Genomic DNA, 26997 nt, shown 5'->3' with positions numbered 1-26997 from the left:
CAGCAGCTGAAACCCTGACCGTTTGATTATTCAGCTTTAATCCAAGGGTATCGAAGCAAATTGTGGCATTCCATTCAGCTGTCCTAACTGAAATCAGCACAGCACAGGGATCGAATGTGGTACCTGCACATCAAGCAGTTCTGATCAGGAACACCAGCCAACTTGCACCTCAAAAGACAATGTTCTGATGAAAGGTGACAGACCTGAAACGTTAACTGTTTCTCTCTCCACAGATGCTGCGAGACCTGCTGAGTATTTCCAGCATTTTCTGTTTTTATTTCAGATTTCCAGCATCTGCAGTATTCTGCTTTGGTAAGACCAATTGTAACACCACTATTGCCACCAAATTTTAGCAAAGACCCTCCTAGTTTGTGTGGCTGTGGTGCACGTTGCCTTTACCAACTGTGCCAAAAGGTGAGCCATTCACACACCCAGAGTGTTAGCATTGGCACAGTTTAAACACTCCAGGTGTGTGACTGAATCAACATGTTTGCGCCAACCAGATGAAAACTTTGAGCCAAAGTCTGATTAATGATTAAATGAGCATTTTCATTGTTCAGCATTGATGTTCAGATACTTACAAAGAGTGAGGGAGTTTTCTGATGTACAGCAATCATATATACAAGAAAAGGTATGTTATGTTTAGTGTGTGTTTTGGGGATTTTCAAATGAAATGCTGCAGTGTAATGTCCCATGTTCGAATGATTCACAACTCGGTCATCATGCCTGTACACCACTGATCCCTTTCCAAATACTTTTGCAAAAGTTGGCTGCTGTTACTTACCTCAAGCATCCAAGCCTACTTCCTTTTCCATAGGAACTTCTGCTTACTGAAAATCTTGTTGAAAGGTAGAACACTGAGTACTGTACTTTGTTACGGGAATAGAGCTGGGGACAGGATTGCTCTATGAAGTAAAAACAAGAAATGCTGGAAATACTCAGCAGGGCTGGCAGCATCTGTGGAGAGAGAAGCAGAGTTAATGTTTCAGGTCAGTGACCCTTCTTCAGAACTGACCTGAAACGTTAACTCTGCTCTCTCCACAGGTGTTGCCAGACCTGCTGAGTATTTCCAGCATTTCTTGTTTTTATCTCCCTTATTTCTGTTCTCTTCTCCTCCTTCCATTGCCCGGCACCAGCAACCCTCATGCACCCACGTGTGAACTGAGGTAGTCAATGCCAGCGGTAATGGGCATAGCACCGTAGCCCGATCCTGTTCTCACGTAATGCCCACCCACACGCACACACACTCCCCAGGAGTTGATGGATAGCACATCCACCCTCATGCACTCTGCCCAATCTCCACCCCCACCTGAGTCTACCATGCTGTCCTCTTCCCATCATTTCTGTCCCCCCACCCCCCAGAAAGGCCAGGATTTTCTGCTTGTGTCCTGCAAATTCATTCCCCACCCCCACCCCCAAAATCCATTTATTTCAATTGACTGGGAAAGTCAGGGGTCAGTCAGTGCATAATTGGAAAACCCTGGATGGGCTTGTTTGTGTTCCATAGAGTTGTACAGGTTCCGATGAAAGCTGTTATTCAGTTTGATCTTGTGCCTTCATAATACCCAACCCTATTGTCTTCCCTATATACTACAATACTGTCCAGTGTGAGCTTTCCCCTAAACACACCAATAATGTGCAATGAACTACAACCCGCTGTAAACTTCCATCCAAAATATGGCAGCTGAAGGAATTGGTTATTATTATGCACGTCAAGATTCAGCTCATACAAATTTAAAAATTTACTGAAACCTATTTTTTAAAATGACTTGCTAATCCATACTAATATTCTTCACACTATTGCCAAATGAAGACTATTTGCTCAAATGCAATGATAGAATTGAAAACTGCAAAGTGAATGCACTGTTGGTATGTCACTGTCAAGCCCAATATCTCTGTTTCTCCTGTCTCCACCAGTATTCTCCAGAGCTGAAGAAATTGTACTGTCAGATTGCCAAGACATGTCCCATCCAGATCAAAGTAATGACGCAGCCACCGCAGGGAGCCGTGATCCGGGCCATGCCTGTGTACAAGAAGGCAGAGCATGTCACTGAAGTGGTGAAACGGTGCCCAAACCATGAGCTCAGTCGCGAGTTCAATGACGGTAAAGCGAACCTAACTGCTTCTTTAAATTATCAGCACCTTAAAGGGAAAGTGCCTTTGGTGGGGGAAGGGTGGGGGTTGATGCTGGAAGGCCAACATTTCACACTAATTTGAATGTTCTTGAGCTGCAACATCACATCACTTGTGAGTCACGTGTGGACTGAATGATACAAGGCTCTTCTGACTCTCTGTGCTCGAAATGCGCTATCACAAAGGCCATGCCCTTTTAATGCTGAAATTATTTAGGTTTTCATGTATAGTTTGAAGGCATATTTTAGAATAACCTGAAGGGGTGGTAGAGGCAGGAACCCTCTCAACATTTAAGAAGTATTTAGATGAGCACTTGAAACACCATAGCATACAAGGCTACGGGCCAAATGCTGGAAAATGGGAATAGAATAGATAGGTGCTTGATGGCTGGCACAGACACGAAGGGCCTGTTTCTGTGCTGTATAACTCTATGACTCTAACGCACTTGCATTCTTTTGTTTAAACACCTGTATTTCTGGCTTTTAATCCATAGACTCCAACCCAAGTGATATGCAGTCATTAGTATTATCCAGAGAGCAACAGCTGGTTAATCCAGCAAGTTACCTACTCTAAGGCTTGTTCAATAACACTACAAGGCCTAATGGTTTATCAACTGAATGCTGCCTCAGAACTGACATAACCAGAAATGCCTTAAGATTTTTCATTAATTTTGACTAACTTTCAAAATGGTAAGCTTTGGTGTCATGAAAATATTAAACTGTACCTAATTTCAGTGTGCAGTCACATTCTCTATAATTGGTGCTTTTTCATGAACAGCGTGCAGAATGGTTAGATCGTGATTTGGCCAGGGTTTTCCATTTCTGTGCTTGCAAGCCTACAATTCCTCACCCGTTTGAGGGGGTTGTAATCATTAGAAAAGCCCAGGCATCATATCCTAATTAAATCTGAGCATCGACTGTTTAAATAAGTTTCCTTAATGCAGTTGTCAGGTTTGACCTGTCGCTGCTAAATGCTGGGTTTTACCATATTTCTGACTACATTTGAAGGATGTGCTGAGGACCAGACCTTTGATCCACTGGTTAAAAGTGTTTGGAGGGTTGATGACCATATAGCGGATCCAGTATCAGTCAATGTCACTCCAAGCTGGTGGGCTGTTTGTGTTTTTGTCAGCTTCTTTATATCGTCAAGGAGAAGTTTATTTAGAGGAACAGTTGCTGACTGAGGTGCTGTAGCCAGCCTTGTGCCATGCAACAGCACCAGATAATATATTGGCCTGGAGCCCTAAATTTATAGAGCACTAGCCATAGTGGCATTGAAATATACCTAATGTATAAGTGCTATACATGTAGGGCTGCAGTTCATCACACAATATAAAACAGTTTACATTGCAGAAATATTCCTCAGTAATAGGATCTTCACTATCACGTACATCTGAAACTGTTGTCTTATTCACTGACGTAGCAGGTGTGTAATGAAGGAAATGTAATTGTCTTTGATTTTGTAAATGAATAAATCATTCCCTTTTAACTGGAATGTTGCTCTTGTAGGTCAAGTGGCCCCACCCAGCCACCTAATCCGAGTGGAGGGGAGCAGCCATGCCCAGTATGTTGAGGACCCGATCACTGGGAGGCAGAGTGTCATGGTGCCCTATGAACCGCCGCAGGTAAGATATCCCTTCGATCCCGAAACTGCTGATCGGGTTTGAAGTGAGGTACATCCTCATGAGCAGGAAATAGTCAGCTACTGCTCAGAGATGGCCTTTTTCACTGGCTCTGGGATGTGCTACTCACATAGTTACACACAGTAGAGATTTTTAATGTTTATACCCGGGCAAATCAGCCCATTTTACCCACCTGCCCAGTGGGCAAATCAACCTGTTACACCCTTTACCCAGTGGGCAAGTCAACCTGTTTTCCCTCCGTCCAGTGGGCAGTTAAATGCATTTTACACTCCACCTAGTGGGCACATCAGCCCGTTTTACCCTCTGCCCAGTGCACAATTAAAACCGTTTTACTCTCCGCCCAGTTTGACTTCAATGGAAAAGAAGATCGATGAGGTGTGAATCAGGTGGCTGATTCGCTATTACCCATTTTTGACTAGCCGACAAAGGTTAGAATTGCAGCCAATATTTGTTTATTATCATACCAGCTAGTCACTTGCCCTAATTATGTGTTACCCGGTGGAATGGCCACAGTATCAGATTTTTGAATGTTATGTAGCCTCTTCCTTATGTGCAGGAACTTCAGTTTAATGTCTCCTTCTATTCACCTTTTCTTAAACCAGGTTGGCACCGAGTTCACCACAATTCTGTATAACTTCATGTGTAACAGCAGCTGTGTTGGAGGAATGAACCGACGGCCCATCCTCATCATCGTTACCCTGGAAAACAGGGAGTAAGTAGCACAGGTTCCTTCTAGATCGGGGATTGGGATTATAGAAACGCATTTTAACAACTGAGCTTCTTAATACTCTATATGACGCCCACCGTGTGCTGCAGAGCAATGCTTCTTTCATTCAGCTGCAGTCTTGGGCCTGGGTGCAGCACTTCTGGTCTCTATTCTGTTACCAGACTACAGCTGCAGACTGTCTGGGATGGGAGGGGTGAGGCAAAGAGAGCGCCACCTGCTGCTACCAGCTAGTTTCAGAGTAAAATTGGCAGAAGTGCAGGAACTGTTCACCTGTCCTCCAGGCTAGGGAGGGTGGCTGGTACAGACAGGCCCAACAGGTGAAAGTAACTTAAATCAGAGGGAGTGCCACCCTCACTAAAATAAAAGTGCTGAGAGAGTTCATACAGGCTGCTTGCACAATTTGTCCTCTGGTTCTGTTAACAACAGCAATGTGCATTTGCATAGTGTCTTAAAGGTAGTAAAACATCCCAAGGCACTTTACATGAGTGTAATCAGACACAAATAAGGCACCAGAGTATATATAACTAAGATCATTCCAGCAGCTTGGTTCTTCTACACAGCAGTTAAAGTTTACACTGCTCATTGTGTTTTATTTTAATGGATTGTGTTAATGTTCCATTCTCCTGTGTCCAGTGGGCAGGTTCTTGGACGTCGCTGCTTTGAAGCTCGTATTTGTGCTTGTCCTGGTCGTGACCGTAAGGCAGACGAAGACAGCATACGCAAACAGCAAGTGACCGAAGGAACAAAGAGCGTCGACACCAGCAAGCGGCGTAAGTAACCACTTGTAAAGTTGGGCTTTCCCATTTGATTTGTACTAGTGGTTTCAATCACTAGGCAATTGGCCCAGTGTGAAGGAAGGCTTTCAGAGTCCTATAACCCATTGTGCTAAAGAGAACGATTACAGAATCACCACATACTCTACTGACCCAGTACATCTGAGTCACATCAGCCCTCACCAGCTCCACATAGTCCACCTTGGATGAATCTACGTGGCATAGCTTTGTATTTCTTCTCTGGCCGTTCCCCTTCTGCACCACAGCAGCTGTGATCAGTTATGGCACCAGGCAGGACAGCATGCCTGTAATTTTATGGTAATTGCATGGTGTCCTCTTCAATGAAAAGTTTGTGGAAAGCTACAGAAGAGACGACTTCACACTGTGTATAATTCCTCCCTTTTCCTTTCGTCAGTGCTGTTTCCGTGGGGTTCTGCCACCCTGCCCCAAGTGAAAACCATGACCGGGAATTTCCTCTGACTGCTCCCACTTCATCTCTGTAACCTTGGAGGGACAACAGAGACCCCGTCTACATGGGTAAGCAGGGTTTCTGCTGCCTCTCCGCCACAGTAATGGCAGGTGAGCAGGAGAAGCTCCAAGGGAATCTCCAGCAGATGATTTGTTTACCACCAGTGCTATTCTGATTGGTGTAGGCGAATGATGCTGATATTCATGTGTTTGAGCACACAGGATGTAAATGAAGTTCCTTTTAATGTCTTCTTACAGTCCGTCATGTGAACCAGGGGATCCAGGTTGCATCAATCACCAGTAAAAAACGACGGCCGGGCGATGAGGAACTGTTCTATTTGCCAGTACGTTTTCCAATTTTTAATCTAATTTCTTCTCTAGAATTTCTGATCCAACTGATCAATGTTATGTGTATTTCCAATTTAAAGGAAAAGTACCATTTCAGCCAAATGTCTTGAACAATTTCCCATGAATTTGTATTTGTTAATATTGTGGAGCAGTATTAAAGTGTTAATGGTCATGTTACAGTTTTTTCCTGGGTCTCGAGCTGGGGTTTCTGTGTTCCTTGTTTTAGCATCTACTGTGCCCAACGCTTTGCAGTAGGATTCATCTTTGGTGCTTCTGGTGTACATGTCATGAATTACAGGGGGTGGGGAACTTGGGGAAGGGGGGAAATGAGAGGCTCACCACTTTGCAGCCATTCTTTTCACTCCTAAATTCTCCCATTGCAATCTTGGCGCATTAGACTTGCCACAATATACCACCAGAATGCAACCTGTCATCCTTGAAATTGTCAATCTGTTAGCAACCTACACCTTGTCATGTCTTTTCAATGGTATCAGTCCTTCCACTTCTGCATTGTGTTCAAACTCTGCTTTCCAACCTGTATCGTCTGACTCTCCCAACTCTAGTCTACTGCCCATTCCTTCCCCTCCCTCCTCCATGGCTGCAGGACCTTTAACTGCCGTACCCCCATGTTGGAGCTCTTTCCCTAAACCTCTCCGCCTTGCTGCCTCTCTCTTCCTTCAACAGCCTGCTTAAAACCAAATCGTTTTATCAATCCAGTAGTCACCCAAGCTCAGTTTTCCTCCTGACCTCCAGGGATGTTTGCTACGAAAGATACTATATAAATGCAACTTGTACCTCCTCTGTACCTGACTATTGCACTTCTTTTGATTTTTAGATAAGGGGACGAGAGACTTATGAAGTGTTGCTGAAAATTAAAGAGTCGCTGGAGTTGATGCAATTATTGCCACAGCACACGATTGAGAGCTACAGGCAGCAGCAGCAACATCTGCTGCAGAAACAGTGAGTTAATGCGTCAACACAACCTCCTCGCAGTTATGCAGAGGATAACATCTGACAGCAGGTTACATGGCAGCGATCCACTCAAGGCGTTCAGCTGCTGTCCAGCCAAAGCTGCAATAGTCTGCCAATCAGCTGAGTCCTATGAATCAATTACTGCCTTAAACATTCTGCCAGTTTTCAGTGTCTTTTTTTATTCATTCACGGGATGTGAGTGTCGCTGGCAAGGCCAGTATTTACTACCTATCCCTAATTGCCCTTGAGAAAGTGTTGGTGAGCTGCCTTCTTGAAACACAGCTGTCTGTGTGGTATAGGCATGCTCACAGTGCTGTTAGAGAGCAAGTTCCAGGATTTTGACCGAGCGACAGAGAAGGAACGGCGATAAAGTTCCAAGTCAGGATGGTGTGTGACTTGGAGGGGATGTTGTGCAATGTATTTAATCATTCTGTTTCCTGCCACCAACAAGTTTGATGAAGGATTCTATAGAACGTGGAGTTACCCAATAGAATGGGGAGGAGTTACTAGTCAGGACCGGATAGAATGGGGAGTAAGCAGTCGGGGGAGTAGTTTTTTTCCTAAGTAACCTCAGTTAGGTGCCTGAATTACATCACTGTGATGTATGGGCTCCAGCGTGAGCCTGGGCTTGACCAGTCCAAGACTATGTCATCCTGCAGTCCATTTGATCCATACACTGTTTCTGCTTGGATTCTATAGCTAATGGAGAACAGTTTGATGAAAGGGTCTGAAACCTTCAGAAGCCAAATTGCCTGATGTAACTGAAAATAGCTTGCATCCTTATATTTAAGCAAAAATTAATGGGGTAACCATTCTCCCTTGTTCCTTTTAGAGGGAAGGGAATGCTTTTGCAGTGTGAGATATATTGTATCTTTTGTCTAGGGATATGTCAAAGAAGGAAAAGAATATGAAAAGGAGACGTTGTCTTTCTCAATAATGTCCCCAGCCACAGTGGATCCCCAGCTCCCAAACACCAAGGGATCCTTCACTTTGTAGTTTTGACTGGTGTGTGGCATAGAGTACAAGGGGGAAGTAGTAGTGTCCAGTGTGTACAGAACAGTGGTTTGGCCACAGCTAGAGCAGTGTGTGTGGTTTTGGGCCACTTATTATAGAAAGGATATTAAAGCCATTGAGCGGACAGTGCAGACACACCCGAATGATGAGAGGGACTGGAAACTGTAGATATGAGATGAGACTGGAGCTATTTATTTTGTGTAGGGTAGGCTAAGAGATGATGTATACAAAAGGTTTTTATAGGTTTTCCAGGGAGATATGTGGTTGGTGAGTTGGAACGCTTAACATAGGGAAAGGTTAAATCAGAGACCAGTGCAGCTTCTGAAGGATTTTAAAGAAAATTAGATAAATATTTGAGTAGTCTTAGTTTAGGACTGCTTCAAAAAGTCAGAACAGACATAATGAACCGAATGGCCGCCTACTGTGCTGTATAATTTAATGGTTTGTGACTGAGGTCCTGATAGAACTGAACTGACACAATTTCAAGAATGAACATTGGGAACGTCTAGCCTTTAGCCTGTGGAGAGTTTCTGGCCTTAAGTTAAATAGTAGATGTGAATGTATAAAAAGCATATCCTTTGTAAGAGCTGGATTACTACACAAGGTATAGCCAACTGTTGTGCTGTTAGGCACCCGCAGCCCCTCCCCCCGCCAGGCCTGGCCCCTCCCCTGCTTAGCGCAGTCCCTCCCCTGCTAGATTATGATTTACCATTAATACATATCATCAATTTAGAATTATCTAATGCCACAGTAATTCAGTAGAAAATCCAGTGCACTTTACTGAGCAAAATTCAATCTTTGATCTTTATGCAGCTACATTTTATACTTGCATTAATGTTTTATTTTGGGTATTTTAGAAACACACATGCTCAAAGCCAGTCCAAAATTCCAGCATTCATTTATTTGTGTTAAATCTATCTTTTTCGCCAAAAAAACTCTGCCTTCCTGCAGATTGTTGAACATGTTCATTACCCTCTATGTGAGGTAGTAAAATCTGAGCTGTCAGTTTACCCTTCACTCTTCTAAACCTGAGCCAGTGCTTGAGTTAGAGTTTGTGGTGGAACAAAGCAATTTAAAAGGATTGGGTTTATCTTTAAAATCTTATGAGTGCAAGTTTGACAAACACAATTATAATATGAAGAAATCCTAAAATGGATTGATGTGCAGCACCATATTTCCAGCTTTAAATGTCTATTTCCTTTTGTTTGCTGTTATAAATTGTTCTCATTGGGAGTTTCTTTTTGTTCTTTTGTACTTTTGTCACTTTTCTTTTGATCTCACCTTCATGATCATGACATTTGATTAGCCTGTCCTTATTCCTTTAAAGTTGCTGTTTGTGTGACTGCCTCGTCTGTTTCATTAGCTTTGATTTGGATTAGTAGAAGCTGTTCCTCTCGTTTCACTTTCTCTTTGCTGTGGTGGGTGGGTTGGGGATTTTTGGTGGTCTATTGCCTCAGTATCCTGACTGACCAGCAACCCCAGATGTGTGAATGATGAGCCAAGTAGAGCCTCATTATCTGAGGATGTATTTGTAACCACATTTGTACAGACCAGGTCAAAGAAAAAAGGAACTGTGGCTGTAAATGTGTCAGAAAAGCTGAAAATGCTCCAAATACAAGGCAGGTCTGTCAGCAACTGAAATACATGTTGCTACCTGACTTCATTGTTAACTTACCTTTTCTTTCAAATACTCACCAGCCTGCTGTGTATTTCCTATTTGCAGTTTATTCCTCTATAAGTCTAGCCTGACCCTAGTCCGAGAGAGAAAGAATGGGCACTGAGAGCAGAGCCACCAGTGCACGGGGCTTACTCTTGTTATTTACTATCCCCCTGTAGCTGTACATCGACTGGGATCTTTCACCGCAAGTTGCTGAAGAGAGCATTGTGTGGTTTGCCAGAAACATCAGAGGCCCCAAAACCAGGCTGCATTTTTAAAAGTAGTCTGGAGGCTCTATTATTGCAACTTGAATTGAGTACTTGGCAGATTTTGAGTTGATCCGTTCTGGTTCACAGGGTTGGATGAACCAAAGGCAGTTCCTTCCCTCTTATCCTTCGAGAATGCCAGCCAAACCATACCTTTTGCCCATTATACCATTTGGCTGAGTTCGGTAAGCTAATCTCAACCACCTTTCATTTCAGTCAACGTTGGGTATCGCATCCCTTGGACTGCAATCTGTCACTTGGTGCAGTGATCTGGTTGTTATCACAGTTATAACCTCAATCTTACACAGAGGTGCCAACATATGCAGGCATATGACAGGGTTCATTTAATGGAAACTGTTCAACATTCTTTAAAAAATTGTTCTGAGGTTGTGGGTGTCACTGGGAAGGTCATCATTTATTGCCCATCCCCTGTTGCCCTGAGCGGGTGGTGGTGACCTTCCCCTTAACCACTGCAATCTGTGAGCTGGGACTGCTCTAATAGTGCTGTAAACAGAACGATTCATATTCTTAATTTCTTTCCTCAAGTTTGCCAGTCATGTCTCCTTGTGTTGATTTGTAAATAGAGTCACAGAGAGATATAGCACTGAAACAGGCCTTTGGCTCCCCGAGTCTGTGCCGGCCATCAACCACCCATTTATACTAACCCTACATTAATCCCATATTCCCCACCTTCCCTCAATTCTCCTACCACCTACCTACACTAGGGGCAATTTACAATGGCCAATTTACCTATCAACCTGCAAGTCTTCGGCTGTGGGAGGAAACCGGAGCACCCGGTGGAAACCCACGCGGTCACAGGGAGAACTTGCAAACTCCGCACAGGCAGTACCCAGAACCTAACCCGGGTTGCTGGAGCTGTGAGGTTGCAGTGCTAACCACTGCACCGCCCTCCACTGTGCCGCCTGCTTAAGCATGGTACGAAATCCACATTCTCAGCTGTTTGAGACTCCCATAACTTCTACCCACTTGAAGTATTGTAAGTGTTGTTAAGTGGAATTTATTGATATTTGCTATTGTACCAATCATAGGAACATAGGAGCAGGAGTAGGCCATTCAGCCCATCTAGCCTGCACCACCATTCAGTACGATCATGGCTGATCATCCATTTCAATGCCTTTTTACCCACACTATCCCCATATCCCTTTATGTCATTGGTATTTAGAAATCTCTCAGTCTCTGCTTTAAACATACTCAGTGACTGAGCTTCCACAGCCCTCTGGGGTAGAGAATTCCAAAGATTCACAACCCTCTGAGTAAAGAAATTTCTCCTCATCTCTGTCCTAAGTGGCTTCCCCCTTAATTTGAAATTGTGCCCCCTGGTTCTTGACTCCCCAACCGGGGGAAACAACTTACCTGCATCTATCCTGTCTATCCCTTTAAGTATTTTGTAGGTTTCAATGAGATTACCTCTCATTCTTCGAAACTCTAGAGAATACAGGCCCAGTTTCCCCAATCTCTCTTTATAGGACAGTCCCGCCATCCTGGGAACAAGTCTGGTGAACCTTTGTTGCACTCTCTCTATGGCAATAATATCCTTCCTTAAAGGTAAGGGGACCAAAACTGCACACAGTACTCCAGGTGCGGTCGAACCAAGGTTCCATACATTTGAAACAAGACTTCACTACTCCTGTACACAAATCCTTTTGTGATAAAGGCTAACATACCATTAGCCTTCCTAATTGCTTGCTGCACCTGCATGTTAGCTTTTAGTGACTTATTGATGAGAACACCCAGGTCCCGTTGTACATCTACACTTTCTAATCTCTTATCATTTAAGAAATACTCTGCACATCTATTCCTCCCACCAAAGTGGTTAACCTCACATTTTTTCACATTATATTCTATTTGCCATGTTATTGCCCATTCTCTTAGCCTGTCCAAATCCCCTTGAAGCCGCTTTGCATCTTCCTTACAACACACATTCCCACCTAATTCTGTGTCATCTGCGAACTTGGAAATGCTGCATTTGATCCCCACATCCAAATCATTGATATATATTGTGAACAGCTGGCGCCCAAGCATTGATCCCTGAAGTACCCCACTAGTCACAGCCTGACAACAAAAGAATGACCAGTATATTCCTATTAAAGCCTGGCTCAGGTATAAACTTAAAACCCGACCTGGGCCCAACCCGACAACAGCCAACCCGAGCCCAACTCCTTTAATTTTTTTTTAACTGCCCGACCCGGCCCGAACCCGACACATGTATTCGGGTAGCCTGGCTTTAGACCAGTGATCGAGTACAGGTGCCAGTTGTAGATGTGCCCGTGTTCAATTAACATCATAAAGTTTAAAAAAAAACAATAAACACTGATTTCAAGCAGGTGAAGGCAGCGTGGCCTTGAGCACTCGCGGGAAAAAAAGTATCCACTTCAGGAAATCATGCGGTGTAACAAACAAGCTTCTGAACAGTGTCAAGTTCCGATGTCATTAACAAAAAAAAAATCTCCACAGAAAACTCAGGTTGGGAAGTTTAATCTCCTTATTTCCAGATAATTTTAAATCCTTGGGCTAGGTATAGATTAAAGCAAGAGCTCAGTTGATGTTTCTGTACTTACTGCAGTTACTGGTATCTTCCCCGGACTTGTCAGTTTCTCCCGGACTTGATAGATTTCAGAGCGTAAGGGGTTGGGTTAATTTTACTTGGGTGCTTTATGTCTGAACTTGTAGCAATTTCTTTCCCCTCCTCCTCCCCCCCCCCCCCCCCCCACTCTTCTCACCTCTTATTTCTGTTCGTCCTGGTCTCTGTCCACGTCAAGCCCGACCCGACCTGAGCCCAGATTTTGGACCCGGAAGACAGACCCGACCCAAAGCTGAACCCGACACACGTCATCAGGTTCGGGTCGGGTAGCCATGTTCTAATTCCTATTCTCTGTTTTCTGCCTGTTAACCAATCCTTAATCCATGTCAGTATATTACCTCCTGTCCCATGTGCTTCAATTTTGCTAACCAACCTCCTGTGGTCAGTAGCCAGAGGTTTGGATTAAAGGTCTGCTTGGGTCCAACCCAAGCCCGACAGAACCACATCTGACCTGGCCCGAGTCCTTCCATTTTTTTCCCGCAACTGACCCAACCCGACCATCAGTTAACCTACCTTCCGTTTATCACTTTGCTCCTTACCTGAACAAGCTTAAAATAACTGTAACAAACGCACCTCCAAAAAGTAACTTTACATTAGAGTCACTTAACTGAGGTGCTGAGAGAGCGTGTCCGGCCGGACCCAGAAGTGCGACCCGACCCAAACCCGACACGTCGTCCGGTCCCGTCTGGTTCGGGTTGGGTAGCAGGCCTTTAGTTTGGATTGATGGTGTGGCCAGTGTCTCGTGATCAGTTTGGAGTGCAGATTAGTTGCCACGTTGGCTGCTGCGAAAGTTATTGCCACTGTTGTAAGCTGTGCAGCACTGGCCAGTGTCAGTATAATTTTTGTGAATCAGTCCAACTTTTTTTAAAACAACAAGTTTCATAAACCTCAAATTTGTAGGAAGATATTTAGTGGCACATAGATATCTCTGGATGACTTAAGACATTTTACAGGCACCTCTCCTTGAGGGACTGCCCCCATGATCTGGGTAAATGGGTCACAAAGACACATATTTGAGATCCTTAGAATTTTTTGAGGAAGTTTCTGAACGAGGAAAGTAGTAAGTGGAGGAGGCCAGTCAGCCCCTCGAGCCTGTTCCACCATTGTCAGACATGACTGATCTGTCCCTGAACTCCATTTATCTGCCTTTGCTCCATATTCCTTGATACCCTTACCCAACGGTGATACACATATAGATACTAATTTACAGTGGCAGCATAAAAATCTTCATCATCTGTACATTTCAGAGTATTAAATGAAGTGGCGATTCCCTATCAGTAATGCATTAGAAGTCATACATGGCAATAGCATGTCCTTGCCCTGTTTTAGTACCATACCAATTAAAATGCTCAGAATCTGAAATCAAATAGTGTGCCTTTTTTTAAATTTGCATTCAAGGCCTTTTGCTGTCAGGTTTGCAGTTACAGAATGTATGTAAATTAAACCAATACCTGGTGCCTCAATCCCCGAACCTTTACCGATAACCATAGTGTAATGATCTTGGCACTGGGGGGATTGGTACCAAGTGACTCAGCTATTTAACTCTGCATTTTGTGAGCACTCGACAAGGTGAAACGAGGGAATTTGCATGGAGCGATGTTGTCAGTGGCTGAACCAGGCCTCAGAAGCTTAAATCCCCTTTAGCTTTTGCACCCTGTTCGATGTTCTTTTATTGATATTTGCAACCTTTTAATCTGAGCTCAGTGATTCCGAACCTCTGAATTAAGTCTATCCAAATAAATCCGTTCAAAACCACAATTTCTTCCACAGGAAATTGTCATGATCATGAAGATGGGCAAGTCTAAGACTTTGGGTTAAATCTCTCGATCCTTATTGGTTCTTTTCTTTTCTCTCTCTCTTTTCTCTGGTTCCCCTTCCCCAGTCTACTCAAGGCCTGCTTTCAAAACGAACATTTGGAGTCAAACAGCGGCAAAAGGCTGTTGATGGCGGAGAAAACGTCCGATTGTGTACAGACTGAGAACACCTTACAAAACCTGGGAAAAGGGGGGTGGAGCGAGGAGAGTACAGCTCAAACCTTCCATTATTTATGAAAGGGAATTGCCCAAGAACTGAGTTGGAGTGGTTTAAAAGGGAAGCATATTCCACTTCAAGTGGCACAAGAATTTAGTGTTCATTGAATGTATGAAGTGGAGTACAATCCCCAAATGCTGCAAGAGGAAATCTCCTGGCATTTACTGGTGTCCTTCAGTTAGCACTTGTTACTGATTTTAATATTTCACATCTGTTTGTTCCAGGCAGTTTGTGAGCAGCTATTTCTGTAGTACTCCAGCTGATGTGGCATTAAATTCCATTCCAGTGAGTGTTGCACACAGTGACAACTTCACTGGGCGAGCATGTATGGTAACCAAGTAGTTATGGTTCTGGATTAGCAAGCCAGAGGTCATGAGTTCAAACCCCACTCTGTCAAGCTGTGAAATCAAAACTCATTCAATCTGGTAATCTGTGGGCTGGCATCAGGCAGTGGCCAGGGGAGCTGCTGTTGTACAAACAAAAATGATTCAATGGAGCGTACCTGCCTGCACCCCATCTATCACCTTAATGCCTTTGGGGAACTAGGGGTGGGCAATAAATGCTGCTTTGCCAATATTGCCCACATGCCAAAGAAAGTTAGTAGTTCCAAAACACAAAACATGGTTTCCTCATGTAAGTTTTCAGAATTTGGGGATTCTTGTGCTGAAAATACTTCCCACTTTAACCTACCGACACTGTCTGAAATGTGCTAGTGACTTTGTGGCCTTCACAAATTATATTTTATTGGGGGGAGAGGTATCCACTCAGCTGGAGAAATTAACAGTAACTCTTGCAGAAGAAGTATTTTAAAATACATCTGCATTACTATATTAACAATTCTATATCAAATGCATTTCCTGTGAACTTTTTCCCTAATTTTCATGTCCACATTTCCAATAGAGCAGCTCCCTGGTGGGAAAATGGAATTGCTGTGTAACAAGTTTACAGAGGCAGTTCCATTATAAATGTGTACTTAGGAATTTAAAATGGAAATGTAAAAGTAAGGGCAGAATGTATGACTTTAAAGTGGCTTGGTCCCGTTTTCCTTGAACTCCAACCCTGCTTTGCCTGAAAACAACTCTTGGTCTTGAAGCCCTATGTGCAACACCACAGCAGATTGACTAGTTTCCCTACACAATTGTCATGCCTATACCACTCTTGTAATTAAATTGTTTGGTAACCAATTCCCAAAATACCTTTTGCGAAAGCAGGTTCTGTGATCCCACAACCAATGGATCAGATCTAAGCTCTGCAATCCTGCCACATCCAGTCATGAATGGTGGTGGACAATTAAACAAGTAACAGGGGGAGGAGGCTCCATAAATATCCCCATCCTGATCATAGGTCACTGACTTGAAATGTTAACTCTGCTTCTCTCTCCACAGATGCTGCCAGACCTGCTGAGTATTTCCAACATTTCTTGTTTTTATTTCAGATTTCCAGCATCTGCAGTATTTTGCTTTTATTATCCCCATCCTCAATGATGGGGGAGCCCAGCACATAAGTGCAAAAGATAAGGCTGAAGTATTTGCATCCACCTTCAGCCAGAAGTGCCGAGTGGATGATCCATCTCGACCTCCTCCTGAAGTCCCCAGCTTCACAGAAGCCAGTCTTCAGCCAATTCGATTCACTCCACGTGATATCAAGAAATTGCTGAAGGCACTGGATGCTGCAAAGTCTATGGGCCCTGACAAAATTCCAGCAATAGTACTGAAGACTTGTGCTCCAGGACTGGCCACGCCCCTAGCCAAGCTGTTCCAGTATAGCTACAGCACTGGCTTCTACCTGGCAACGTGGAAAATTGCCCAGGTATGTGCTGTCCACAAAAAGCAGGACAAATCCAACCCAGCCAATTCGTGCCCATCAGTCTGTTCTAGATCATCAGCAAAGTGATGGAAGGTGTTGTGGACAGTGCTATCAAGTGGCATTTACTCAGCAATAGCCTGTTCATTGATGCTCAGTTTGGGTTCTGCCAGGGCCACTCAGCTCCTGGCCTCATTACAGCCTTGCTCCAAATATGGACAAAAGAGCTGAACTCAAGGTGAGTTGAGAGTGACTGCCCTTGACATGAAGGCAACATTTGACCAAGTGTGGCATCTAGGAAACCTAGCAAAGCTGGAGTCAATGGGAATCGGGGGAAAACTCTCCAAAGGTTGGAGTCATACCTAGCACTGAAGAAGATGGTTGTGGTTGTTGGACGTCAATCATCTCAGTCCCAGGATATCACTAGGAGTTCCTCAGGGTAGTGTCCTAGGCCCAAACATCTTCAGCTGCTTCATTAATGAACTACCCTCCATTATAAGGTCAAAAGTGGGGATGTTCGCTGATGATTGCACAAGTTCAGTGCCGTTCGCGGCTCCTCAGATACTGAAACAGCCCGTATCCGTATGCAGTAAGACCTGGGCAACATCCAGGCTTGGGCTGATTAGTGGCAAGTTGCATTCATGCCACACAAGTGCCAGGCAATGGCCATCTCCAACAAGAGAGAATCCAACCATCTTCCCTTGACATTCAATGGCATTACCATCGCTGAATTCCCCACTGTCAACATACTGGAGGTTACCATTGACCAGGAACTTAACTGGACTGACTATACAAGTACTGTGGCTACAAGAGCAGGTCAGAGGCTAGGAATCCTGCAGTGAGTAACTCACCTCCTGACTCCCCAAAGTTTGTCCACCAGCTACAAGGCACAAGTCAGGAGTGTGATGGAATATTCTCCACTTGCCTGGATGGGTGCAGCTCCAACAACACTCAAGAAGCTCGACACCATCCAGGACAAAGCAACCTGCTTGCTTGGCACCCCATCTACAAACATTCACTCCCTCCACCACCGACACACAGTGGCAGCAGTGTGTACCATCTGCAAGATGCACTGCAGCAACTCACCAAGGCTCCTTCAACAGCACCTTCCAAACCCCTGACCTCTACCACCTAGACGGACATAGACAGCAGATTCATGGGAACACCACCACCTGCAGGATTCCCCTCCAAGCCACACACCATCCTGACTTGGAACTATATCACCATTCCTTCACTTTCGCTGGGTCAAAATCCTGGAACTCCCTCCCTAACAGCATGTGTGCGCACCTACATCACATGGACTGCAGCGGTTCAAGAAGGTGTCTCATTACCACCACCTCAAGGGCAATTAGGGATGGGCAATAAATGCTGGCCTAGCCAGCGATGCTCACATCCCACGAAATAATTTTTTAAAATCTGCAAGCTTTGCATATTGCTGCAGAGAAGCAGTGAGTCGCAAGTGGAACTTGTAGAAATCTTAATAGCTGATGTGCTGCCAAATCATTGGGGCGTCTGAAATAGTTTCCGATTGCTGCTTTATATAGATGTAATTTGCACCTTTTCAATTTGAGGTTGAGGTTTAGGACTCATGTTTTACATTATAGAACCCTAAGAACCACATGCTCTGAGCATCTGCAGATTATCACTGTTGCAGCCATTGCACTGTTTGAGCTTAGCAAACTCGATGAGGCCAATGATGATGGGCTTTTAGTATTGTTCCCTGCCAGTTTTTAAAATCCTTAACTTCTGCTTCCAACCCATCGCTAGGATATATTCATGTAAGATATAGTGGAAAGGGGTCGTCCTGCTGTAAACACAAAGCCCAGTTTAAGGCCCAAAACTTGCAGTTGTGGACAGATGTGAAGCACTAATTTATTAACACCTTCTGATTGGGGAAATTAAGCTCCATAGCAGGCCTTTTCCTGCATGTAATTTTGTTGGCAGTAGCACATTGACTGGTTTTATTGTAGGGGGCTTGCTTTCATAGGGTGCACCAGCAGGCGTAGGCCATTTGGCCCATAAACCTCTCACCTTTCCAAAAGCAGAGGATGACGGTAATTCTTGGTGTCACTGATCAACTTAGTTCTTCATTTTAGTCATTGTGTAAGTCTTTCTCATCAAAAGTTCTATTTTCTCACATCCAGGTTAGTTCTATGTGTTTACTTATGTGTAAATTAAGTTAACAAGAAGTTATTGTTTTTGTTTTTGGAAAATAAGTGTAGATTTCGGAAAAATAAAAGTTCTTTTATTCGGTTTGGCCAGATTGATTATGTGGTTGTTATAGCGAACCAATGTTTCTCATGATCAAACAGTGTGCTTCAGTTCAGAGCTTCCAAGATCACATCCCAGCATTAACTGATATTTAGGAATTGGGAAGATGTCTAAGGAATGTTGTGGAAGGAAGATGATGCAGTAGAGCCACACCACAATGTGTGTATCCTGTCCGCCAGTGCAGAATTGGATTTGGGAGAGGCTATGAGGAATTAGTTAATTGCCCAATATTGATGCCCATCTCCTGAAAGGGAAGCTTCTTTAAAACAAAGGGAAAACTGCACGCCCAAGTTTACTCAGTTTGCCCTTGCGTAACAGCCTAGCTGGGAACTGGCAAAATAATACCCTGCGCCCAGTCAGAGTGGGAATTTGAAATGGAAGTGCCCCCAGGAGAGTACAGGGGTGAATATCAGCTCTAATTGGTGGTTAGTAAAACCATTGATAGGTACAGCTCCCAGTGTGTTGAGGGAATGCCCGTTTGACTTGGTCGTTGTTTTATCCCTACTGGTCACAGCATCCCTGATTCAGTATGATGGCCATATATTGGTGTACCTCTCCTGGGAAGGAAAGAGAATGTATGACTGTCATGGGTAATATCTTCCTGTCTAAAAAATACCATTCTTATTTGGAATTAATAGTCTGGAGAGAATAATAACCGTAGCTTTTAAGAGTCAAGCTTGACATGTGGGACTAAGTGTAGGCCATAGCTGGGGAAGGCTCTTCTCCCTGCAGGACATTAGTGAATCCATTCAATTTCTCATGGTCATTGTTTTTTCCCCTCCTGTTGCCAGTCCACAAATGATCTAATTTGCTGGCAGAGATTTGAACACTCGACCTCTGACTCACTAGTCCAGTACCATGTTGTACACATTGTTCAAACTGAAAGGCACTAAGTAAATGAGCTCAGTCAAAATAAAAGAGTTTCCTTACATGGGAAGACTTTGAAATAATGTCTGCAGAAGAACTCAGACAAATCATAGGTTTCTTGCTCTGTTTTCAGAACATTTGGTTATTTTCAGTGCAGACAGAAGAGAGAACCCAAAACTTGAAGCATTTAATAGTTTCCCGTTTTTATTGGATCTTTGTTCCAGAATGAAGGTGCATATTAAAAGGAAGTAACACAGGCAAAGAACACCAGTTGAACCCCAGTTTGTGATTCTTCAAGATTTTGCTTTTTCCTTGCACACTGTTTATAGACAACAGGAGATAATGTTTCAGGAAATGATTTTCATGAATTATGATATTAAAGTAATATTTTAATGTTTTGCCAGTATTTAAGTATGGGCATACTGCAGTTATAACTCAGTCAGATCAAGGGAAGATCTGCTATGGTCCTTTTCTGGGCTTTTTCCTGTAAATTCCTGTTTCTAACCCTGAATTTTACTAAATATGTGATCCTCTGTTCGAATGGAGTAAGTTTTGAAATCCTGACTATTGAAATAACTTTCCAATTATATTGCCATGTTTTGTATTGCTACTCTAAATTGGTATGGGCTGAATTTCAACAACCCTTCTAGAATTATCTATTCAATCCATGATATTGTTGAATGGATTTGTATATTGGACCCACAGCATTATTGAGTGGACGTATTGGTTTGGCTCATGACTTCTGAGTATAATGATTTGTTTGAACCATGACATCGTCGAGTGGACCAGCTCTGTTTAAACTAAAGACAGAAGCAGTGAATATAGGCTGCCTTATCCAAATTTGGGAAGAAAACCATACAGTAGATAAATACACAGTATGGTACTGAGTTATACTGACCAGCACAGTCCCAGATATACACAGTATGGTACTGAGTAATACACACCAGCACAGTCCCAGGTATATACAGTATGGTACTGAATTATACTCTCACTGTCTAGCTTCACGTGAAGAACAGTCATATGGAGTTGGGGCACCTGTGGAACTGTACCCCAATCTAAATCACTAATGTCTGGAAAATGGGGGGTGGAGGGGGGATAAAATTGGGTAGTGGTGGGGGGGTGGGCACAGGGAAAGTTTGCAGTTAGATTTGTGGTTTGTTTTAAATATGACAACTTTAAGAAATGACTGTGTTCTCCGGTTTGTAAGCAATAGCTTTCTCCACTCAACCTAACTAAAGGCACCAATGGTGACACATCCAAGTGTTGGGGACCCCGATGCTGGAATCTGGGACCACATGCAGTGAGCTGAACCACTTGGCTCAGTTGGGGCTCTTGCCCAACACCTTAGAGAAGCAGATTCGCATGGTAGTCAGCTGTAGAACAGGAGTAAAAGAGATCCTGGTTCCACTTCATCCCAGCTCCCTGGTAGCATGTTCCACCACTGATGACATCATGTCCTGTTATCTGTGAGATGGTTTGTGATGGGTGACTATCGCTATGTCATCATGTTGTGTAATATGAGGAGACATGAGCTGGCCTTGTGTCAGAGATTTCTGTTTTATTGTACATATTTCTTGATTTTATTGCATATTATTTTGTAATATAACTTATTATAATGTCTCAGTTCATGCATAACATTAGTGATGACATTAAGCAGTTGGCTGCATGATTTATTAGTTTTAAATTTCTCTTTTTTACCCCACCTCTGATCCAGTCTAATATTGCCTTCTAAAGTATACGATTCAGTAACATTTTCCCCACATTAAGATTAAATCTACCTATTCTAAATATAAATCATTACTATTGATGTGCCCCCTGGCTGTGATCCTGCATGGTACCTTTCTTCAATTAGTATTGAATGTTAAGGAACCTCCAGCAGACTGGAACGGACTCTGTGTGTGTGTGTCCATAAGCGCAAGAATTCTGTGATCCACATTTTCTACTTTTCCTCTGCTTCTTAATTTACTAGCAAGTCATTCATGTTGCTATACACTGTACATTTTCTGTAACTGTTATCCTCAGGGCGGTGCAGTGGTTAGCACCGCAGCCTCACAGCTCCAGTGACCCGGGTTCGGTTCGGGGTACTGCCTGTGCGGAGTTTGCAAGTTCTTCCTGTGACCGCATGGGTTTTCGCCGGGTGCTCTGGTTTCCTCCCACAGCCAAAGACTTGCAGGTTGGTAGGTAAATTGGCCATTGTAAATTGCCGCTAGTGTAGGTATTTGGTAGGGGAATTGTGGGGATGTGGTAGGGAATGTGGGATTGATGTAAGATTAGTATAAATGGGTGGTTGATGGTCGGCACAGACTCGGTGGGCCGAAGGGCCTGTTTCAGTGCTGTATCTCTCTATGACTCTATCTATGACTCTGGATAGCTAATGCTGTTTTTCTAAAGCTAGGGCCATGTCCTTGGGAGTGTCTTGATATTTGCAAGGGTTTTCCCCGCGCAGCGAGGTTTGATTAGCATCATTGTAAGATATAAGTCCACGAGGACCACATCGAATGTTGTCTGGTTTTACTCCTTCAACATTTCGATTCAAGAGCACTGCACAAGTTGCCCTTATGCAATCAAGATCTGGCCCTACACCCCTCTTGCAGCTGTCGTTCTCTGCTGTGTGCAGAGCTCCCTCATGTGGATTGAAGGCAAATGGAGAATTGCCATAGGCAGGGTCACACTCCTACTTCCACTGACTGGGGTAGAGGGAAAAGTAAAGGGAGTTCAGCGACAGAGTTGTATAGAATGAGCCTAATAAATCTTGCAGCCATGTGCATGTCTTTTTCTTGTTTAATGAAGTTTCCCATCACCAAAGGAAGTGGTACAATTACACATAGTGCTGTTTGCAGGACCTCAGTCATTGCACTAAATGTCAAGTTGTCCCAGAGACTGTTTATCTGAGCTCTGCACTTGTCATGTGCAATCATTTCCCTTTTCCTGGCTGGCACGGGTAAGGAGTCAAACCTCTGGAACGTTGTGTCACTGGGTTGCTGCTGGCCAGATAGGTTCCTCTGTGAAGATGTTCTGTGTTTTTTTTAAGCTGGTGTTTTTGACTATGTTTTGCATTATGGGGTCGTTGTTGGAGTTCTTGTGTACATGCTGGATTGATGCTGAAACCTGTACTTGATCCTTTTAAATAAATCTGACAACTGGAGTGTGTGTGAGGTGTTTCTTGGCTGCATTGTTGTGGTGAAGCAGTTCCGCATTCCGAAGGAGCAAATTATTTTATGGGGAGCACAGGACGGGGGAACGATGGTTTATCTGAAAAGGAAGCCACTAAATGATGTGGAAAATGCTGATGTACAAATTGCAGCAGCTCAAATTGAGAGATTGGGCAGAGCAGAGAAGTTGTTTATCGGTAAATTTACTAAAATCGGAAATGATAAATCATCATTGTGTGTTTATATATATCTTTCATCGTTCTCTCATGAATCCCACCACCCCCACCCCATAACTCCTGAAGTTGTTGGCTCATTACTAGAATGTAATCCTCAGGCAGCAATCCAGTACATTACCCACATGGCCCTCCTCCTTCTGTGAGCATTGCAGGCTATTTGACTTGGGGGCATGAATATTACAGCCGCACCCCATCCTGTCCACACCAAACAACCACATACAACAAGACTTGCTGGATACCATAGAAACATAGAGAAATAGGAGCAGGAGTAGGCCATTCGGCCTTTCAAGCCTGCTCCGCCATTCAATTTGATCATGGCTGATCATCCAAACTCAGTAACCTGTTCCCGCTTTCTCCCCGTATCCCTTGATCACCTTAGCCCTAAGAACTATATTTAACTCTTTCCTGAATATAATTAACGATTTGGCTTCAACTACTTTCTGTGGTAGAGAATTCCACAGGTTCACCACTCGATGAAGAAATCTCTCCTCATCTCAGTCCTAATTGGCTTACCCCTTATCCTTAGACTGTGACCCCGGTTCTGCACTGCCCCGCCATCGGGAACATCCTTCCTGCATATAGTCTCTCCAGTCCTGTTAGAATTTTGCAGGTTTCTATGAGATCCCCTCTCATTCATCTAAACTTTAGCGAATACAAGCCTAAGCGACCCAATCTCTCTTCATACGTCAGTCTTGCCGTCCCAAGAATCGGCCTGGTGAACCTTCGCTGCACTCCCTCCATAGTAAGAACATCTTTCCTCAGATAAGGAGACCAAAACTGCACACCTTGCTCCTATACTCGAATCCTCTCGCTATGAAGGCCAGCATACCATTTGCCTTTTTAACTGCCTGCTGCACCTGCATGCTTACTTTCAGCGACTGGTGCACAAGGACACCCAGGTCTCGCTGCACCTCCCCCTTTCCCAATCTATCGCCGTTCAGATATTCTGCCTTTCTGTTTTTGCCACCAAAGTGGATAACCTCACATTTATCCACATTATACTGCATCTGCCATGTATTTGCCCACTCACTCAACCTGTCCAAATCACACAGGAGCTTCTCTGTATCCTCCTCACAGCTCACACTCCCACCCAGCTTTGTCTTCTGCAAACTTGGATATATTACATTTAATTACCTCATCTAAATTATTGATATATATTGTGAATAGCTGGGGTCCTAGCACTGATCCCTGCAGTACCCCACTAGTCACTGCCTGCCACTTGGAGAAAGACCCGTTTATTCCTACTCTCTGTTTCCTGTCTGACAACCAGTTCTCTATCCATGTCAGTACCTTACCCCCAATCTCATGTGCTTTAATTTTGCACGCTAATCTCTTATGTGGGACCTTATCGAGAGCCTTCTGAAAGTCCAAATACACCACATCCACTGGTTCTCCCTTATCTATTCTACTAGTTACATCCTCAAAAAATTCCAGTAGATTTGTCAAGCATTTCCCTTTTGTAAATCCATGTTGACTTTGTCCGATCCTGTCACTCTTATCCAAGTGCTCTGCTATTACATCTTTTATAATGGACTCTAGCATTTTCCCCACTGCTGATGTCAGGCTAACTGGTCTGTAATTCCCTGTTTTCTCTCTACCTCCTTTTTTAAACAGTGGGGTTACATTAGCTTCCCTCCAATCCGTTGGAACTGTTCCAGAGTCTATAGAGTTTTGAAAAATGACCAGCAGTGCATCTACTATTTCTAAGGTCACTTCCTTAAGTACTCTGGACCATTCAAGACAAGCAACCCAGTGTAACTTCTGACTGAGTTAGAAGTTTGTGGAGTTGCGCCCCTTCCCATGACTTGTCTGCACCATTTAGGAAGGGAGTGTTGCAATATCGGAAGTGCTGTCTGTGGAATGAGACGTTAAACCAAGGTTCCTGTTCTGGTGGAGATCCTATGGCACTATATGAGGAAGAGCAAAGGCGTTCTGCCTAGGTGTCTTGGGCCAATATCTATCCCCCAACCAACAACACTAAAACAGATTAATTGGTCGTTCATTTCATTGCTGTGCGTTTACAAAATGGTTGCCACGATGGGCCGAAGGGCCTGTTTCTGTGCTGTATAACTCTGACATTTGTTGACATCTCAGTAATTTAATTGTACGTAAAGTTTCTGTGCTAAAAATGTAGATGTTTCTTTAAACATTTATAAGCTCAATTTCAACTGTAGCAACAGTGCAATAAACAAGTGGAGAACGTGCATTCCAATTCTCATCGAGAAGCTGATATTGGGCTTTGCATTTCCAAGTGGGTCAGTGAGGAGCTGTGTTGAGCAGTGAATCAATAGACGGGCTATAAACTCAGATTAGTATTGGAAGTCTGAAGAGGAGAATAGAAGGAATGGTTTAATTGCAAAGGGCTATTAGAATGTGGAATCTGTTCTTACAAGGGCCTGGTAAATTCAAGTCATTCTTGGTATTTAAGAGTGAACTGGATAAACATGAGGACAAATATTGAAGAGTACAGGGAAGAGGAGTGAAATGATATTATAGTAGGTGGCTCCAACATGGAGAACAGACAGACACAATGGACCAAGTGACATCTCAAGTTGGTGTGATTTCTCTAATGATGTAACTTTGCATCTGCTAGTATGATGGTGAACTTGTGTAGTGTAATAGCATTTTGGGGAAAGTGGTGGGCGTTGGTTTTAAATGAGATCTCCATTTTAACTATTTTGCCTTTTCTCTGTTTCAGGCCATCGATGCAATCGCAGCAGTCCTTCGGGCCTTCTCCCCCTCCAATGAATAAAATGGCCACCATGGGGAACAAGTTGCCATCTGTCAGCCAGCTCATCAGCCCACAGCGCAATGCACTCACACAAGCCCCCATGCCAGCAAGTATGGGTAAGTGTCTGAGAGACACTTAGAAAGTCTGACTTCATCCAATACTACAATTCTGCTCTCTTATCTGGAGAGACTATTGGAACTCCTTTCACACATCCTGGGCACATGCTTATCTGATAGGTGATTCCTCTCTCATCTCTCGCAACCTTTCTCCTTTCTTTCTCCATAGCAACACTCTGGTCATTGTGTCCTGCTAAGCTGCAAATCCTGCACGTCATCTCTGCACCCTCACAGTCCTGAAATCAAGACTGAACGCACCATCTCTATCACTATCGCTATTATTAAAGACGTTATAACAGGGCACTTAGAACAATTCAAGGTAATCAGGCAGAGTTAACATGGTTTTGTGAAAGGGGAAATCATGTTTAGCTAATTTATTGGGAGTTCTTTGAAGAAGTAACATGTGGTATGAATAAAGGGGAATTGGTGGATGTACTGTACTTGGATTTTCAGAAGACATTTGACAAGGTGCCGCATCAAAGGTTATTGCGAAAAATAAAAGCTCATGGTGTAGGGGGTAACATTGGCATGGATAGAAGATTGGCTAGCTAACAGGAAACAGAGAGGAAAGAGAAATGGGTCATTTTCTGGTTGGCAGGATGTAATGAGTGGTGTGCCACAGGGATCAGTGCTGTGGTCTCAATTTTTTGCAATTTATACAAATGCCTTGGATGAATGGTTGCTAAATTTGCTGATGACACAGATAGGTAGGAAAGTGAATTGTGAAGAGGACATAAGGAGGCTACAAAGGGATATAGATAGGTTAAATGTGTGGGCAGAGATCTGACAAATGAAGTATAATGTGAAAATGTCCATTTTGGCAGGAAGAATAAAGAAAAGCATATTATCTAAATAGTGAGAGATTGCAGAGCTCTGAGATGCAGGACACCAGGTGTCCTAGTGCATGAATTGCAAAAGGTTAGTATGCAGGTTCAGCAAGTAATTAGGAAAGCTCATAGAATGTTATTTATCGTGAGGGGAATTGAATACTAAAGTAGGGAGGTTATCCTACAGTTATGCATACATTTAATGCCTATAACCAGTGTCCCAGGAATCTTGATAAATGAAGGCTGGCGCCAGGGACTTGGTTCATATTTGAGGCCAGTTCCTGTCGCTGTCACTAGTTGTGGGGTGGTGTGGAGGAAATCGAGGAGAGAGAATACTTATGTACTTGAAGATTCAGCTCTC

The 26997-nt window shown here is 43.6% G+C and overlaps 1 protein-coding gene across 10 annotated transcripts in view; it reads left to right on the top strand.

The window, feature by feature from the left end:
• Positions 1-26997, top strand: part of tp63 (tumor protein p63) — a 399995-nt gene that overhangs the window by 366028 nt on the left and 6970 nt on the right. For all 10 annotated transcript variants that reach the window (XM_068042835.1, XM_068042838.1, XM_068042833.1 and 7 more), the window contains 7 exons: positions 1918-2104; positions 3642-3757; positions 4378-4487; positions 5136-5272; positions 6002-6087; positions 6927-7051; positions 25661-25809. In XM_068042835.1, coding sequence (XP_067898936.1) covers positions 1918-2104; positions 3642-3757; positions 4378-4487; positions 5136-5272; positions 6002-6087; positions 6927-7051; positions 25661-25809 — 910 coding nt within the window. The remainder of the gene's footprint in view (positions 1-1917; positions 2105-3641; positions 3758-4377; positions 4488-5135; positions 5273-6001; positions 6088-6926; positions 7052-25660; positions 25810-26997) is intronic.

The sequence above is a fragment of the Heterodontus francisci genome, chromosome 11 (genome assembly GCF_036365525.1).
Source record: "Heterodontus francisci isolate sHetFra1 chromosome 11, sHetFra1.hap1, whole genome shotgun sequence".
NCBI lineage: Eukaryota > Metazoa > Chordata > Chondrichthyes > Heterodontiformes > Heterodontidae > Heterodontus > Heterodontus francisci.
Note: the sequence above shows the minus strand (reverse complement) of the source record. Positions and strands in the feature narration are given on the sequence as shown.